The sequence below is a fragment of the Aplidium turbinatum genome, chromosome 1 (genome assembly GCF_918807975.1).
Source record: "Aplidium turbinatum chromosome 1, kaAplTurb1.1, whole genome shotgun sequence".
NCBI classification, from domain to species: domain Eukaryota; kingdom Metazoa; phylum Chordata; class Ascidiacea; order Aplousobranchia; family Polyclinidae; genus Aplidium; species Aplidium turbinatum.
In genome coordinates this window covers 26146254-26164870 of record NC_137472.1, presented here as the reverse complement: position 1 = coordinate 26164870, position 18617 = coordinate 26146254, and the positions used below count along the sequence as shown (strand labels likewise).

General features: G+C 36.8%; 1 protein-coding gene across 1 annotated transcript in view; it reads left to right on the top strand.

Moving 5' to 3' along the window:
- Nucleotides 1-9757: 9757 nt before the first annotated feature.
- The window catches only part of LOC145771406 (vacuolar protein sorting-associated protein 51 homolog), a 51541-nt gene continuing 42681 nt past the window's right edge, over nt 9758-18617 (top strand). Inside the window, exons 1-3 of the mRNA XM_082583171.1 lie at nt 9758-9964; nt 15705-15782; nt 16330-16488. Coding sequence (XP_082439297.1) covers nt 9785-9964; nt 15705-15782; nt 16330-16488 — 417 coding nt within the window. The 5' untranslated portion in view covers nt 9758-9784. The remainder of the gene's footprint in view (nt 9965-15704; nt 15783-16329; nt 16489-18617) is intronic.

Sequence of the window (18617 nt, the reverse complement as noted above, 5' to 3'; positions counted from 1 at the left end):
GCAACTTGAGTTGACTTACTTGAGGTTGGGATCCAAATATTAAAAAAAATATATTAATATGTATTAATAAAAAAAAAATTAAAAAGATGATGCCCAAAACATTGGGGGGGCAGCTGCCCCGCCTGCCCCCCCCCTGCCGGCGCCACTGCTATCAGTTATACTTATACTCAGACATTAAGTGCAGTTTTAATTTTTTAGAAAACATACTAATTGTTTGCAGTTTTCTTAGCTGTTCCGGTAATTTGTTCCAAGTGTTTGTTCCAAGAAATTTAATTGAGCGTTGACCAAGCTTTGTACGCATTCTTGGTTTGAAAAGCATATCTTTCTTAGTGAAATATTTGCTGATTGCTAGGTGAAATATTTGCTGATTGCTGAAATATGAAAAGCGGTTTTGGTCTAATTTTTAGTGCAGAAATAGGGATAGCAAATTTCTTACCTGTGCCATTTCAGTTTTTGAGTTTAAACAAACATTAGCCTGTTTTATTTGAAATTCGTGTTTCGGGTTATTTTACCAAAAATTTGTGTTTAGGGGAATCACTATATCCATTTAGGTATATACATATATCCAATAGAAACAGGTAAATATATCCATTTGGCCTGTTTGTCTAATATTTTCCTTTTATTTTTCCTGGTTTTGTTTTTCCTTATTTTCCTTTTTTTTGTATTATTTTCGCTGTAAGACCTTTTCATAGTCTGGCAATTCTGCTCGTTTGGATATTGTGCCAGTGGGCTAGATAATGAGAAAATCTAAGGCGCTGTTATGGTTATAATATGGCAGTGGCTGTTTGACCGGCTCCGGTCTTTGATTCTGAAACACTAGTTGACCGGTCATGACGTCACTATACATGCAGTTTTTTTCTTTTTCTCTTTCAAAGCAAAAGCGAGAAGAGAAGAAAAAAGTCCCTATATCAGTTCTAAATTCGACGATCATATTCAACTGGGTTCGTGGCGCGTACGATAGTTCTCGGGTTGCTGTTCCAGAGGCAATGAGTTCGATCCTACCCGGAAGCGTTATTTTTTTTAAACTAAATTTTGACCCGAAGTGACTCAATCATTAGGCTGCTGCATTTTTGTGGTCAATTTTTGATTTCAGTAGCCTACAGCCCAATTTTTTATGTCTTTTCAAATATGAGTAATAAAGTTAGAGTATTTTTAATTTGTTGGAGTTTGATAATTTCTCTGGGTAATTTTCGTTTGTCATAAGAGGATGTGACCGTGTTTGCCGAACTGTTCGGTGGTGCTGTCCGGTGGCATGGCAAAAGGATAAGATCATATTTTCTTGGGCATTTTTCGGAAATAAAGCTAAGTTTCTATGTTTTCTTGTTGCTAATTCTTGGCTGAGTTATTTGAATGTTTGGTATTGGCAAAACTCGCTCTTTTAATGCAGTTTTGTTTAATGTTAGGCAAACTTTGTTTTAGAGACATAGCGACTGAAAGTATCATTTTCAATATCGTGACGTTACATGCGTGCCAAAAAGGGGGCTACGCCACTGGCGATAACGATAATCGATAAACGAAAAATGCCTAAAGCGATAACGATAATCGATAAACGAAAAATGCCTAAAGCGATAAGGATAAACAATAAATCAAAAAAAACGTTAAGCGATAACGATAAACGATAAAATTATCGCCGATAATGTTCGATAACGATAATTTTTTTTTTCTTGAGTAGCGCTGCCCCATCCCATGTAGCACGAACTGTTTTCATCAACATGACGAAAAATCGAACATAATATACTGTAAAGGGACAAAACTTTTTATAAGTTATGCATGAATAGAATCGCGGCAGTGGGTATCAAATCTTCAACCTCTTGTATTTTGTACGTATTTACGACCTCCAACTTGTACCTCAGAGCTGAACATGTTGTTTGCAAAATTGCACAAATAGCGGACTACTTAGCGGTCGACCTACACATACAGTATATCTATGAATACTAAGTTACCCTTCACATTGGGTGCTTGGAACGTCCGTACACACGTCCACACCACCTATTATATCAGTTATATTGCAGTAGTCCGCCTAAAAGCGTCGTAAAAAGCATGGGAATTGGAAAGTGTCATTGAAAAAATTGGAATTGTTTGCGGAGATACAAAAACATTCACAAATGAAAAAAATAAATAAAGACATTAGCGACGAGCTGCTCATTCACTGGAATGGCATCATGAAACACATAAGCAAGTGTAATAGCATCATGAAACAGGCTCTTAATCTACATGTCAAAGGAAAACTATGGCATTTTAGTACTAACTCGCTCGAAAATATGTACAGAAATGTCTGCTGTGGCAGATAGACCAAACAACAAGAAGTCTTTTATGTTCCGGTAATGTATTTGTAGTAATTTCGCATGGGCAAAACTTGCTTGCGGTTTCTTTGATTTACAAAAACAGCTCTTTTAGCGTCGTAATTTTGATTTTGTAGTCAAATTAATTAATGCGTTTTGTTATTCTTTGTGTAGCCAACTGGTTGTTTTGTAGGTTACAGCAGTGATGTACGCGCACACAAAAAATATTGACGCCGTCAGCGTAAATGCAAACGTTCGAAAAACCATATGCCGCATGCGTCAATGTAACTTGTAAAAAAGTTGGCGGCATTAGCGCATACACTAGCGTAAACTCATTTTGTTTGCTAGGTGCCAAACATTCACACGGTATAAACCACTCAAAACAAACAAGTTTTATTTTGACTTTCCACGAAGAAATACAAGCATCTGAAAGTGTTCATCTGACATTTTGCCGTGTTTTGATTTCAATATGTCTTTGCCCATTGAAAACATTCTTTCAACTGCAGCGCTGGAAGGTATTGGCGTGTTGTAGCGAAAAAAAGACATTAAAAAGTATGCGTTGACGCTATGCGCTAAAAACCGCAAAAACTTTACGGCGTAGCCTCAAGCTACAACTATCCAAAAAATGTGGCCGTAAGTGTTAGCGCAAACAAAAAGTCTACGGCATAGAATTTGCGGCGTATATGTACATCTCTGGGTTACAGAAGTAATTTTCGCAATGCCTTGTGTTCTCACTCATCGAAACTTGTTGTGCATTCAGCCGTCTGGCCGTTTTTTGTGCTATATGCCTATATCGCTTTTCGTAATGGGTTATGCTATTCATGCACATACTATCAACGCACTCGAGCATGAAGTGTTGTTATTGTCAACTTGAGAAGTACGTAACTAGCGGCTCGTGATCAGACTTGGAGAACTAGAATTTTTGTAGTCTTGCGAAATTAGATTATAATTAGAGTAATTTAAGCTTTTAAAAATTAGACTAGGATTAAAAATTAGAGCTACCCAAGATTTCACAAATTAGAGTAGAATTTAAACTAGATTAGAATTAGTTGGACGCAGTTGTCACATATCGTTTTTTTTTGGATAGAAACACCAATGTGGCAACTTGGGATCAAAGTGTCATTCCACCATTACAGTGCCAAAACCACTTTCGTCATAATATACATTGTACTGTCAGTGAATTGATGAATTTAATCGATTATTTCACGACTTTGCTGCTCAAGGGATGGAATGACAGTTTGATCTTGATTGTTTTATTGCATTTTCTATCTATAACGTTGATAAGGGTGCAGTATCCGTCCATTGGCCAAAAATACTGTTGGACAAACTAAATTTTTTAGCAAAACTAGAGATTGGATAAGAATAAGAACTGCAATTAAAGCAAACAAGTTTTTACCAAATTAGATTAGAATTACCGACATTTTGCTCTAATTTGTCGAATTAGACAACTAGAATTATCTAGTTGTCCAAGTCTGCTCGTGATATCGTATTGTTTCATGACATTCACACGGTGGTCGGTGAGTCAGTGGATCTAATTTGTAAGCATTCGGCGTCTAATTTATTAAGCCTATTGTTGTTCGAATTTATTCTGATCAAAGGGGCACACCAGGCACAAACAGTGCGCCATTACTTGCTTACGAATAAAATACGATACCAAGACTGTTTATTGGAACTATGAAGCTACAGATGGCCGTCTATAACTCTGTAATATATTTTTCGCGTAAGTCTTTTCGCCGGAAAACTGTAAACAGTGTAATTGTGATGCCATTATCGTGATTGTAAGCCGCGGGAAATTTTTTCGCTAAAAAACATTCCCGGGAAGCTAACCATTTTTTCCAGCCCTGCCTACCATAAGGTAGGCTACGCTTCAACGGCAAAATCATTAAATGATGCAGCACGCTTAACGAACACAATTAAAACAAAGAAAAATAACAAATGTACACTGCATCGTTGAAGTAAGTAAATCACAACGGGAAGCTGCGAAGTGACCATGACGGTCTTCGAGTCAAGCAGCCACCCTCAGCCAAGTCGATGATAAACATTTAGACTAAAATATCTACACTAGCAACAAAGAGTCAAGACAGAAACAAACTTGCATCCATGTTATGTCAAAATAACAAGTTCCAATATTTAGTCTACTTTAAACACTTTTCACAGTCATTTGTGTGTATCTTCTAAAGTATTTATGCTAAATATCCTAAATTTGGTTATCTTTGGGTGAAACCAGACAAAAAACTTGCTGTCCACGATGAAAAGCACTACAAACACATTGATGCAGCCAAACAAAAAATAGGTAGGGCTACTTTGAACACTGTCCAAACTTATGCGCACCAACAATCCAACATAGCGCTAAATCTCTAAAAAAACACTAGAACACTAGATGCAATCCAAAAACACTAGATCTAGTGGAAAAAAACTAGTAGTGGCACCACTGCGAAAAACCGAAACTTCGCAACCAAACCGATTATATAGCTGCTTGATCACGCCAGTGTTGCCAAAAAAAACGAGTATTTTTTCACTTTAAATTAAACAGTGTGCGACTGAAAAAAAAGTAGCAAGTGCAACTGAAAAAAAGTAGCGCCTCTCCCGCTACCTTAGAAAAAAAATAGCGCCGCTACTGCAGCCATTACTCCAACTAAAAAGTAGCGCCGCTATCGCTACTTTTACCAAAAAAGTAGCGTTACCAAAAAAGTACTTTTACCAAAAAAGTAGCGCCGCTACATAAGTAGCGCGCTACTGCCCACCTCTGACTGTATAATATATAGGCTACTTTACTTTGAAAATTGAAACAACATCTTGATAAAAAAATAAAACAATTATATATAGTTTATTTATCTCAAATTCAGTGTGAAACTTATTAGGAAGTGGCTATGTTTACACATTTTTTGCCATGGTTACAATCAGGTGTTGCCAGAGTTAGGGTTAAAGTTAAGAAGGGTTAAGGTAAGAGTTAGAGTTCGGAATAAGGTTAGGGTTTTAATCTTTGCCTAGGACTAAAAAAAATTTCCAAAATACAAGTTTTTGTTCTCGATAGCATTTAATTTTTTTCAAATTAGGCAGAATTCCTTATCTGGCATGAGGCTATAAACACTCATCATCATCATCATTTTGTTCCTTCCTCATATGGAGGGTTGGATACAATGCGCCATTGTTCTCGACCATGAGCTGTGCGTACTGCACATTCATAAGTTAATTTTGTCCATTTTGTGATGTTTGTTGTCCAAATCATTCTTGGTCTGCCTTTACTTCTTTTACCGTTTATCTTCCCTTCTATTAATGATCTTTGTAATGAATTTTGCCTTATTGTGTGTCCGAAATACTTCAATTTTCTTCTTTTGACTGTTTGTAAGAGCATTTTGCTTGAATTGAATTTGGAGAGTACTTCTTCGTTAGTGATCTTTTGTTTCCATGAAATCATTAACATTTGCCTGTATGTCCAGAGCTCGAAGGCATCGATCCGTTTCTCCATTTTTTGTGACATTGTCCAAGTTTCGGAATTATATAATAGCTAGGGTCGACCAAATATAGCATTTTAATATCCTGAGACAAGTTGATAAATTTAAACGTTGATTGGTTAAAATATTTTTCATTTTTCCAAATCTAGTTCTTGCAATTTCTATCCGTCTAAGAATTTCATGGTCACACCTCCCATCTTCAGTTATTACATGACCAAGATATGAAAAAGATTTTACTTTTTGTATAATTTCGTTGTCAATTATAATTTGGAGTATATACTGAAGTGTCTGGTGATTTTGAGATTATCATTGATTTGGTCTTTTTAGCGTTAATTTTCATATTAAATTCTTTACCAATTGAGTTAACATTGTCCAATATTTCTTGAAGATCTTCTTGTGATTCAGCCAACAGAACAGTATCATCAGCATAGCGTAAATTTGTTATATTCAAGCCACCAACTTTTACTCCTCTCATATCATCAATGGATCGAAAAATCATTTCTGTATATAAATTAAAAAGACATGGAGAAAGTACACATCCTTGGCGTACTCCACGCTTGATATCAATTCCTTTAGACAAATCTTTTTCCATGCGAATAAATGCTTTTTGATTCCAGTACAAATTGATAATAAAACGTAAGTCTTTGCCATTCATACCAATATTGGACAAACAATGAATCAGTTTCTCATGGTTAACTCTATCAAATGCTTTCTCATAATCAATAAAACATGCATATACATTAGGGTGGCTCTTATTTGGCAAAAAATGAAAAAAATATGAATTTTGTGTGGGACACCCTTTTAAAAGGTGAGGTTGTCAGAAAAAATAACTCCTGCAAAAAATTTTTGAATTTGAAATTGATTTAGAGGTGGCCCTCCCCCCCTAAAGTTTTGCGCCCTCCTCCAAAATACCAAATCTGCATATCTCAAAAACTGCTTGAGCTAGAAATACGGTTTTTGTGTCAAAAGATGCAGAAAGCATGATTTCCTATCTGCTTTCTGAACAGTGATTGCGTCTATCTTGAGTAGAAAAGCAGTTATTTAGAAAAAACCTGTTTTCGGTATTCTAGCACAAAACAGTGCTAAACAAGTATTGTGGCCCAAGCTATTCAATAAACAAAGTTCATAAACTAACCTGTAAAACTGGTAAAGCAATAAACGAAATAAGTATTCCTAAACTTTTATGCATTCATGCATAGCTAAAATGCCCGTTTTTTATCATATTCCTTGGAGAAATTCCTGAGCGTGGAATTCGCTTTCAAGCTTCAGGTGCTATGCATCGCACTTGTTGGATGGCGAAGGCGATTTATGCAAAAAGCTTGGTCTGCATTTATGGTATCTGTCCGAAGAAATGGTTGGTCTAGCCTTGTTTGACTCTCGATTGTCTGTGGAAAGTAAAAAGCTAATGGTGGCAACCATGTTAGATGAAACAGGAGAACGTCCACCAAGGAGACCAAGCATCAAAGTAGATGCGTTTCTTAGCAATAAGGGTCTAGATCAGTATTGCACCTCTAATTCAAAATGGCTTCTTCAGCTGTTGGTGTTGGGTGAAAATGAAGCAATAATTATACTTTCAAAGGATCCTGCTCATTGGACTGAAGATGGTGCATTTATTCAAGCTTTACACATGGCGAAGGGACTTTCAGTAGTCAATGACAGAGCAGAGAGAGGAGTTGCTCAAAGTCTAATCCAGGATTTTAACAAAATCTTAACTGAAGATGAGTACCAACTTCAGTTTCTTTTGCAAGTTGTTACTGAACACAGGAAACTGTTTCCAAATTCCAACAAGAACAATATTGTCTATTCTTCTTCGTTTAAACTTTAAACCTTCTTTGTTACTCCAGGGGTCAAGGGCTCTGTCTTTTACCACTCTTGGGCAGTGGCGATGCTGTTTAGATGCTTGAGCAGGTGTTGAGCAGCAATCCTTTGATTCGTCCATTGATTCGTCATCCAGTTCAAGCAGACCACGCACACCATTTGGTGCAGTTACAGATGGTGTGGTCTGTGGTTTGTTCCTCTTTGCCACACTCACAGATTGCGGATGGAGCCATCCCCCATTTGTGCATGTTGAAGCGGAATAGTCTGACTCCAGTAGGCTAGCCCAGTACGCAGGCGGTTGAGCCGCACCCAGGCCTTCCTTGGCAAATTATCCATTCCGGTTGGATGGGGGCTGGTGTCGGAGATACAACTTTAGAGTCTTGAGGAGTTCTTCTTTCACTCTGAGCTCCATTTGCTGTCCTCCCAGGTAGCCGCGCTGATGGATTGGTCTTCAGCGGTTTTCATCAGGAGTTGTGCGTCACATACAAATGGGTGTCTCGATTTCAGTTGCCGAGGATGCTCGATTGCTCGCTCACAGATTCGTAGAGATTTGAGTGGAGCAAGTGGTTGGGGTTCGTAGTGCGGCGAGAAAGAGACAGGATGGCTTCTTCGCGACGAAACTCAGCTGGTTGGTTGCCTGCAAGGACAGGGAAATTGTCCGATGGTGTAGGTCGCAGACATCCTGTCACGATACGCAAGGCAATATGTAAAATATTGTCAATAATATCGCTTCTTCCAGTATGATACTGACCAGAATTACATTTTGAAATGAATATCGTTACCAGTGTTCCCTCTAAGGTGCAAAAATTAAGACAAAAAAAAGAAATTTTGTAGACGGTTGCGTGGTCACAAAAAAGGTTGTAAAATCAAGATTTGGTCAAATGCGTTTTTTCTAAATAACTGCTTTTCTACTCAAGATAGATGCATTCAATGTTCAGAAAGCAGATAGAAAACCATGTTTTCTGCATCTTTTAACACAATAACTGTATCTCTAGCTCAAGTGGTTTTCGAGTTATGCAGATTTGGTATTTCGAGGGAGGGCACAGAACTTTAGGGGGGGAGGGCCACCTCTAAATCAACTTCAAATTAAAAAAAAATTTGCAAGAGTTATTTTTTCTGACAACCTCACCATTTGAAAGGGTGTCCCAAGCAAAATTCAAAAACTCAATTTTAAGAGCCACCCTAATATACATCTTTATTTACTGCATTGTAACTCTCACAAATTGTTCTGAAGTTAAGTATACCCTCTCGTGTTCCTTTACCAGTTATAAATCCACTTTGAGTCATGCTAACCTCATTCTCAATAGATTTTCGATTTCTTAATAAAATTATTCTCAACAAAATTCTCAATAGGCTACATGACTGATCAAACTTAATGTTCTAAAGTCACTGCAGTTCTTTGCTTTGGATTTCTTTGGTAGTCTGACAAAAACAGTTTCATTCATTTCTTTAGGTATAAATCCAGTCATATATATTTCATTACATAATTTGTGTATGCGTTTTAAACTTATGCCATTGAGTGCTTTTAGCATTTCTGGATAAATGTTATCCTTTCCTGCAGCTTTATTACATTTCAGATCTTGAATGGCTTTCTCAACTTCAGATATCAATATTTCTTCTTCATTATTGGTAATTTCAGGCATACATGTTCTATCATCATCATGTAATTCTGTTACATACTCTTCCCATCTACTCTTTATATCCTCTTCCTGAAATAACATTTTTTAAACTATAAACACTATGTAGTGTAAATATATCAACATCCAACTTATTATATTGCTCTTCTCTTAGCAGACAAAATGGAAGCTCATCTTTTAGGTGCAGACAGGTAGGCGCCGGTCAAATAGGCGAACACACTGTGGCGTCAGGATATTTAGGTGTGGAGCACTGTGGCGAAAAGAAATTTACCTTGAATCCGATGCATGTCGAATATGAGTGAATTGTTGTGGGAATTATATATAGTTTGATTGAAGATTTATCGAAAGTAGGTCAGATCACATTTTATGCCTCGCACTTATTCACGTAATACTTTTTTAGGCGGAAAGAGGAAAAATTATTTTTGACAGAATGACGGTGGTGTTTTTTTGAAGCAAAGTGCTTTGCGAATTGCGGTCCCATAATATTGATTTACGCACCCCACTTTGTGGACCACTGCTTTATGTGTTTTCTAAAATTTAATGCTTGCAGCTGATACAGTATATTTAGTATTTACTCCAGTTTTCTATTAATATGTCTGTAAATCATGAAGTTGCCAAGGAAACTGAGAATGAAAGAAAGCGTTCTCATAAGAATGACATGCTTAAGATGTTTTACGGATTAAATGAAAATGAAGAAAAGGGTTCATTTAATCCACTGAACATTGATTGCCCTGATTTCCAAGCTGAGCGGTATTTAAGAAAACTAAAGCAGGTGAGTTTTTGTATATGTTTGTAATCAGAGTTATAATTATATTTAACCTGTGAACCAAAATTTTGCAGACACCTGCTACTTTTTTGCGAGTTGCGTTAAAACTCTCACTTATTTTATCCACCGCTGCTACAGAGTAATGGCACCTGTGATAGCCTTTCTGCTATAATTGAGAACAGCTATATCGTATATATTCGAGTATCAGTCGACCCTACTTGGGCGAGAACAAGTGGGCGACAGTAGCGAAAGTTAAGCCGTTTGGAACGGTGGTGACCTACGGTATATTGTTTATCTAGTTGCTTTGTGGTGTCACAGTTTATCGTGAAGCTTAAGAGAAACCCTTCTAGGTACAAACGAATGGCCAAAAAGTGGTTGACGTCAATTATGAATGCTATCTACGCAATGGCAACCACTGCGAAGTTCTGATTCCGTGTGACTTCAAGTCTTAAAGTGCAACTGCACGATCAAATTGACATTGGCTAGAATCCATTGCCAAGACATCCGGTACCTGTTGAAAAACTCACTTTCTTACTATTGAAGCCCACGGCCGAGAAACCGACCCTTTTCCCACGCTCTCTAGCGCTTCTCTTTCACGCTACCTGGAAGTGGCAAACTCGTCAACGCCATCTAGCGATATGACGTCAGTTGGATTCAAACTTAGTGGTGACCAAACTAGCTGAGATAGGCTTGGTAGCTAGTGAATGCGCAAATTTATAAGGCATCCATCCATAATGAAGACGCATCTTTCAGCCAGCATTATGCAAATTTAGTCGTTCATGCCTGTGTGCCAGGAGTGGTTTGCAAACCCATCGTCGAAGGCTAGTTTTGTAGATTACAACAGCCAAACTTGGTTATATCGAAAACATTTTGTATTGTATTGTAGGACATAGTACAGTTGACTATCATGCGATAACGCTTTAGCATTCATTGGGACTGTCTTCGGCAGTGTTCACATCTAGGTTCTTTAAAAATAATCTAGATGAAGCTAAAAAAAACAGAATAAACCAAATTGAAGCAGATAAACTAAAAAATAAACCAACATGCAATAATAATGACAAATCGCATTACGACACATGAAGCTAAACAAAAAAGACCAGAAAAAGCCAAATTGAAGCAGAAATAAACTAAAAGAATAAACCAACATACAATACTGATGACAAATCGCATTACAACACACAAATCGAAAACACACCAAATTGAAAAAAAAAATTAACCAAACGGTTGCAAATAAACCAGATTTGGTTTTAAAAAGACTAAAATGTTAACACTGGTCTTCGGAACCCAGCATAGTCTCCATCGTCGCTGGGATACTTTTTGCGGATGGCAGCAGGACTCTGTTGGACTTGCCCAGAACTTCTCTATATTTGAACGAAAGACTTGAAGCTTACAAGAATGTCACATAGTATTGGTTAAGACGTACCGTACCTTACCTCGCATGGGCCTATGACAGCTTTGGTCTGTCCCTAAGCCTAAACCAACAATTTCCATGGATAAGTCAACAGACCTGGCTTATTTTTTTCAAACACGAGATTGCAAAGAGCCTATACTACCTGCCTTCACATAAAAAGCTCGTGCAACAAGATTGAAGTAGCGAAAAAAAACCTCCTTCCTCTAGGACAAACACAACTAAAAGACTTGCAAAACCGATTGTCGTCGCTTCGATCTGACTCCAACTGACATCATAATCTGCGTGTTGCGCAATGCAATCCGCCATTGCAGGAACGTGGCCAAAAATACAAGCGCGTGAAAAACCATGGTTTTGGTAATTTTTATTGAGATAAATATAGCCTTAAAATATAACGGCGAGGTTGGTATTTATAGATTGAAACATGCTCTTTCAGATAAAGTGCGGTCAAAGTCATCGTGCAGTTGCACTTTAAAATGTGATGACTGTCAGTCACAATGTGTTCTGTAAACTGCTGATTTGCCCTACGCAGCATCTAACAGTGGTTCCCAAACTGTGGTATGCGGAAATCTTCCAGGTGGTACCGGTACGCGAGAAACTCACTTAAATTGACAATAGTTTTAAAATAGAATTTGCGCTAACTTTCAGATTTCACAATGTGTAGTTAATTTTATTGTGAGGGGCAGTGGCAGTTCGTATTTATAACAGGGGGTGCTGCAACCGGAGGTATATATACGTGAAAAAGCGAGTGCCGAAGGCACGATGCCAAGCTGGGGTATGGGGGCATGCCCCTTATAAAATTTTAGTGGTATTTTGTGTATCCTGAGGCTATTTGAGCACTTAAATTCCTGATATTCAACAAGTTTAAATAGGCTGTTTTAGGTGACCTTTGACCTTAACTTATTATCGTAAGTTAGCAATGAACCTAGATTAAATTTAATTAAGCAACAACAAATGAAATAAAGATAAAATAAAAGACGAAATGGCCTGCTTCGGAGAATCCGATTCGGAGAAATCCTAATTCGGAGACAGCCTTCTTCAGAGAAAGCCCTTTTCGGAGATTTTTTGAAAATCTAACGACGCCTTCTGTTTATTTATAGAATTTTGTATTTTATTCCACAATGTCGTTTCGTTTGCATTCTGAAAAAGAAAAATCTGGGGTTTTTTTTCGCTGAGATTTTTTGGTCATTTGTCCAAAATGGCTTGAAAAAATTCCGTCATTTTTTATTTATTTTGTTAATTTTTTCTGATAAAATATTTCTTTTCAAGTAGCTGATCATCATCATAATCCATCGTCGGTTTGTTCCCCACTAGTGGGGGTGGCCGATTGTTTCCTCGCAGCAATTGTTTTAATTCCTTTTCTCCATTTCACTCTGTCCCTTGCATCTTCCTCCTTCAGTCCGACTTTTTCAAATTCATCCTTCACTTGTTGTTTCCACGTTCTTCTTGGACGACCACGTTTCCTCTTCCCATCCACCTTTAGATCTAGTGCCTTTCTAAGAAAACTTCCTTTCTCCCTCCTTATCACATGTCCATACCATCTTACTCCATTTGCCCTTGCCAGTTGGTCTATGGTCTCTGTCATAGACCAACTGGCAAGGGCAAATGACCATAGACCCAAATGACCATAGACCCACTGATACAAACCAAAAATTGCACTTCCTGACTAGCTACAACATTAAGTTTCGCTGAGAAACGTTGTCGTGTTTTATCTGAGAAAAGTTAGAACAAACAAACGTTTCTTCAACGTGCATTAGCGAAACTCAACCTTGCAACACTTGGCCGCAGACATCTTTTATTGCACACTAACACACGTTCAAAAATAACGCAAAACAAAAATACAGTACAACGGAAACTCGGAAAGGAATAAAAACAATTAAGAATGACCATATAAAAAAAAAGTTCAATGTAGTTCGTACCCTGAACAGTTTGTACTCTCAGTTCGTACCCTAAAAAGATCGAGAGAAAAAGTTCAAAAAAGCCGAAGTCGCTGTTCGGAGTTTCCGCAAACAAACAAACTGAAGAAATCGATAGAAAAAAATAGAACAAAGCCTAAGTCGCTGATCGCAGTTTCTGTTTTTCCGCAGTTTCCGCAAACATTTTAAAATTTCCGGTAATGATCCTAAGAGTTTGCCGAAGTCGCTGATCGTAGTTTCCTAATGATCCTAAGAGTTTGCCGAAGTCGCTGATCGTAGTTTCCGCAAACATTTTAAAAGGGTTAGGGTTGAGAACGGAGTTTCCGCAAACATTTTAAAATTTCCGGTAATGATCCTGAGAGTTTTTGTTTGTTTGCGGGAAACTGCAATCAGCGACTTCGGCTTTGTGCTATTTTTTCTCTCGATCTTTTCAGAGGGAAATGTTTGCGGAAACTGCAATCAGCGACTTCGGCTTTTTTTAAGTTTTTCTGTCGATCTTTTCAGGGTACGAACTAGGTTGCATCCATAAAAAAAACACGTTACACTCTAATGTTTTTTTCGGACATTTTGACCGAATTGACTATATATTTTTTCGGACATTTTGATCAAATTGACTATATTTTCTTCGAACATTTTGCTAAAAAATCGGTCAATGACCGATAAATGACCGAAAAAAAAAACAAGAGAAAAATAAATTACAAAGAAAATGAAGGGGTGTACCAGCAAACATCTATAGGATTGGCCCATGATACAAGAGAAGGATCCCCAGAGGATTACAAACGGATATGAATGAATCAACAAGTGAATAAAAAAATAACAGTTAACCTCTCAAGTACATGTAGCTCCACACAGAGTGAAATTTACATGCCTTTTGACTCTTTTTTATTTCTTTAAAAGTATTATTGACTCAAAAAGAATGTCTAAAAAGACATTACGAAAAGTAACTACGGACAAAGGCCAGTGTTTCGATCTTCCGATCTCTTCAGCGTAGTAAAGTGAAAGTAGAAAGTTGTCTTGAAGCGTTGGTTGAGATTATGATTTGAAACTTGAGTGATTGTTGTGAGACAATGAGACTGGATTTAAGTTTTAACTTTGGACCTCATCGAAACGTAGTTTTACAGCATATTAGAAGGTGTGATTTTTTTTATAAGAATTTGTGCTAAGAAATGGCAGGAATTTGTTAAAAATAAAAACTAGAAAAAAAGATAAGAATTTGCAACTGAGCTAGGACAAAACAATCATCTGAGATGGATCTAAAATACAAGAAATTAGATTCTAGCGGCACATATAAGTATTAAAATTCAAAGAAAATGAAGGGGTGTACCAGCAAACATCTATAGGATTTGCCCATGATACAAGAGAAGGATTCCCAGAGGATACAAACTGATATGAATGAATCAACAAGTGAATAAAAAAATAACAGTTAACCTCTCAAGTACATGTAGCTCCACACAGAGTGAAATTTACATGCCTTTTGACTCTTTTTTATTTCTTTAAAAGTATTATTGACTCAAAAAGAATATCTAAAAAGACATTACGAAAAGTAACTACGGACAAAGGCCAGTATGTAAAAGTTAACAGTTAACTGAATGCTTACTGAAATGTTAACTGTTAACTGTTAATGTTAACATTTTTTGTTAACTGAATAGTTAACTGAATGTTAACCAGTTAACTGAATGTAAAAATAAATTAAATTGAAATGTAGTGTAAAAAAAAGTTTTTTAAATTTAGTTTTGAACTATTAAATTAAAATATTTGCTCACATAAAATTGACAGATATCCTGCGGTGCCGTCTGCTATTCAAACTTAAAATATATAATTAATACGGTATTTCAATCCTCAACTATTAGAAAATTCCAATCCCTAGTTTAACAAGTCAATACAAAATCACCCACTTGGTCTCACCCAAGTGGGTTTCGCCCAGTTGTGCTCGCCCAGATGTCATGTACCGAGAATTTTGCTGTCGAGAAGGAGCTCTGATATGCCATGCCTGGTTGCTTTAAAAATAAAGGAGCATAGAGGCCTGCTATACCTATTGATTGGGACAGTTGTGTTTTTATTTCTGTTAAGCCAGGTCTACTTGATATAAAACTTGCCTTCTTAATCTTGTTTGTATTGACACTAATGATTTTGCTTGCTGCTCTCTATTGTTTGTAGTTTTCCCCATGTGACTCTTCCATTGAATAAGTTTACCCACTCCTGGTTCCATACCATCTTACCCCTCTTGTATTTTCTCCGTCATGTCAGTCAGGGCGCTATAAAAGTACGTTTAAAGGTGCTTATAATGCATATGTATATTATCGTTCATGGCACAGCATGAAATAATAAAATACAACAAAATGTGCCAAATTCTTGCTTCCTATCAAATTTGCATGCCAAATTACTTTATTTTTAACTAATTTTTTATGATTTTTTTAACTAGGAGAAAAGCTTGGCTGAGCTAATGGATACTGAAAACGATATGGCAAAGCAAATTAGGACATTGGATAGCGACATGCAAGTGAGCTTGGTATTTGTATGCTTTCATATTATTGATTAAAGACTGATAAGCCTTGAATTATTCCATGCCAATTGGCTATGGATGATACAGTGATACTTCCTGTCCCTGACTAAGTCTGCTTCACAGCACCTATCAAGAAAATTATGACCAGAGATTGCTTTTTCTATAAAAGAAGGCTATTATTTGAACATTGTAAAGCGGGTATTTTTTTCCTTACATTTTATCTAAAATTACTACATTTTTTTATGACATTTTACTTAAAATTCTGTCAATGACCAAAAAGCCTAGCGGTATCATCGTATGAAAACATAAGCATATCATATATATTAGCTTTGCTAATTTAGGTTGCATGAAAAACTATAACGTTTGATCAGACTATTTGTATAATTTATACATACAATCTTATACTATGAAATGTTTAACAGCAAAAGGTGTTTGCTATTCTAATTATTTATATATAACAGAATGATTCGCCTTTAAAACTTCTTTTTTATGAGCTCAACATGAAACTGGAATTGTTTTTTGTTTCATTGATTCCCCACCCCAGACTTTAGTTTATGAAAACTACAACAAGTTCATCAGTGCTACAGATACCATTCGAACCATGAAGCGTGACTTTCTACAAATGGAAGATGAAATGACAAAGTTAACTCAAAATATGAAATCTATTACTCGGCTTAACACCAAAATAAACACCACAATGCAGGTACGGTAATGCCATCTATATCTGTGTACAATTTTTGATTGAATAACTTTAATTGAGTGTTTAAAAATTTTACATAAGGTTTTGTTTAGCTTGTTAAATAGGGAAAGGCCTAACATTTTTATTTTTGGAATAGTGTCATTAATGATGGCAAAAAGTGTGGTGGCTGCAAAATCTCAGGTTTAGTTTACAAAGTAATATCTTGTGGTAATTGCAATTTAATTTGTATTGGCTAAACAAAATTACGAGCGGAGACTTAAAGGTTTTTGGCAAAAAGTCATGCATTAAGTTTAATAGGCTGAAAATGCGGTCCATGTGGACTATAATATGACAATGCCAACAAGCCCAAATTGTGACACTGGACCGTCGTTTATCCCCTTGAAGATGACACTGAGTGATTATAGATATGTTCATGTAGTGCTGCCATATAAAATAACATCACTTTTAAACCATTATTGTCTTACAAAATTAATTAATTTGTAGATATGAAGGGCTTTCTTTAATTAACCAGAACATAAAGGTATGTTTGTGGTACCTGTGACAGTGTGAAAAACTAACGATTTTTAACCTCAAATGCAGCACGATGTTGAAATTAACTTTAACCTTTTCATTCCAAAGACTTTAAAAATATTTGAATTTATTATGTAGTTTGCCTGTTAGTGTATTGTTTTGTTTTGAATAATGCTATTCAATCCCATTAAGTTATTGTCAGTCATCTGTGTATTGTATTCATAGCTTCTCTGCTTGACTTTCAACTCTGAAGCAGTGTGGAGAAAAGTAAGCAAATTTGCGTGCTGTGCGTGCCTATGGGAAAAGCAATTAATAATAACTCCTTCAGAAATTAGTATAATAATAGTAACAACAGAAAAATGGTGTTCTGGCAATTTAGCATATGAGAAAACTGCACCCCCAGTCAAGTCGTTCCCAGAAAGAAGCCCAATTACGGATAGTATTAACACTTCATTTTACTTGGAAATTGAATGCTAAATATGAAATAACATTTTGATAAAAAAAAGGAAAGTTTACTTATTTCGAAGTCAGTGTAAAACTTAATTAATATAGGGTACTGTTCTTCCCTTGGCAGACAAAATGGGCAAACACCTTTCCGTGTGGCGTGCACAGCATATACCTGCTTAGCTACAAACGACATGCTGCACAACTTGTACAGACATTAGCTGTTACATCTCAAAAGCCGCAATAATAGAAGGATGTCATAATATGCATTTGTAACCACGAAACATCATATGCTTTCTAAAGGCTATATGACAAAAACATTGCCCTTTAAATGATGTTACAGAAACGATTGTGTGGCATGGAAATGTCAGCAACAATGATTCTAACTAACCATTTGAAGACAGATAAAAATTGAGTATGAGAAATAGCTTGCGGCACCACAAAGTATTGTAAATGGCACTCCATTGTGCGGCGTGCACAGCACTCTGGTTGAGAACCACTGGACTAAATGATACCTGGACAGTAGACATTCATCCTAAAATAAATGTGTGCCGATGATGCATAAAAACGGTTAGGTCTATGTTTACACCTCAATGCCGCAAATACACTTTACTTAAAAGGTAGGCTAAGATGTCAAAATAGAAATATATATACATAATCAGCCCTCGAAATTAACTTCCATCTACGACGGCAGAAACATTGCCGTCGCCAAATCAACAAACCTTGGATTGCGGCGGCAATTGCCGTATGCTTTAATCAAACGAAATTGTATGCGCTTCTTCTTCCTTGTGTGTTAAACGGCGGTAGCCTAGACTGAGCATCAGGCAAGCTATTTTATGCGCTGACAATGCTCTTGTGAACTGTAAAAAGTTTGCAACCTTACAAATACTGGCTTAACTGTTACGCAAAAGTTATTCTTTCATCGAATGCTTATTTTTGACCGGTGTCGTTGCTAATATAAAAAGTGGAACAAAATTGGATAAACGCTTCCGATCATACGGCATCGCGCGTTCATGAACGGGCAGTTTTGCTTCTTCAAGTATTCCAGTGACGACGCGACAACCTCATCCTCCGATACAGCATCTGATGATTCCGATTCTGACTAGTTCCTTATCCAACAGACTTTGTGTTGCTCGCAGTATCCTAATTGTGCCGAAATTATGTGAGTGTATACGTAA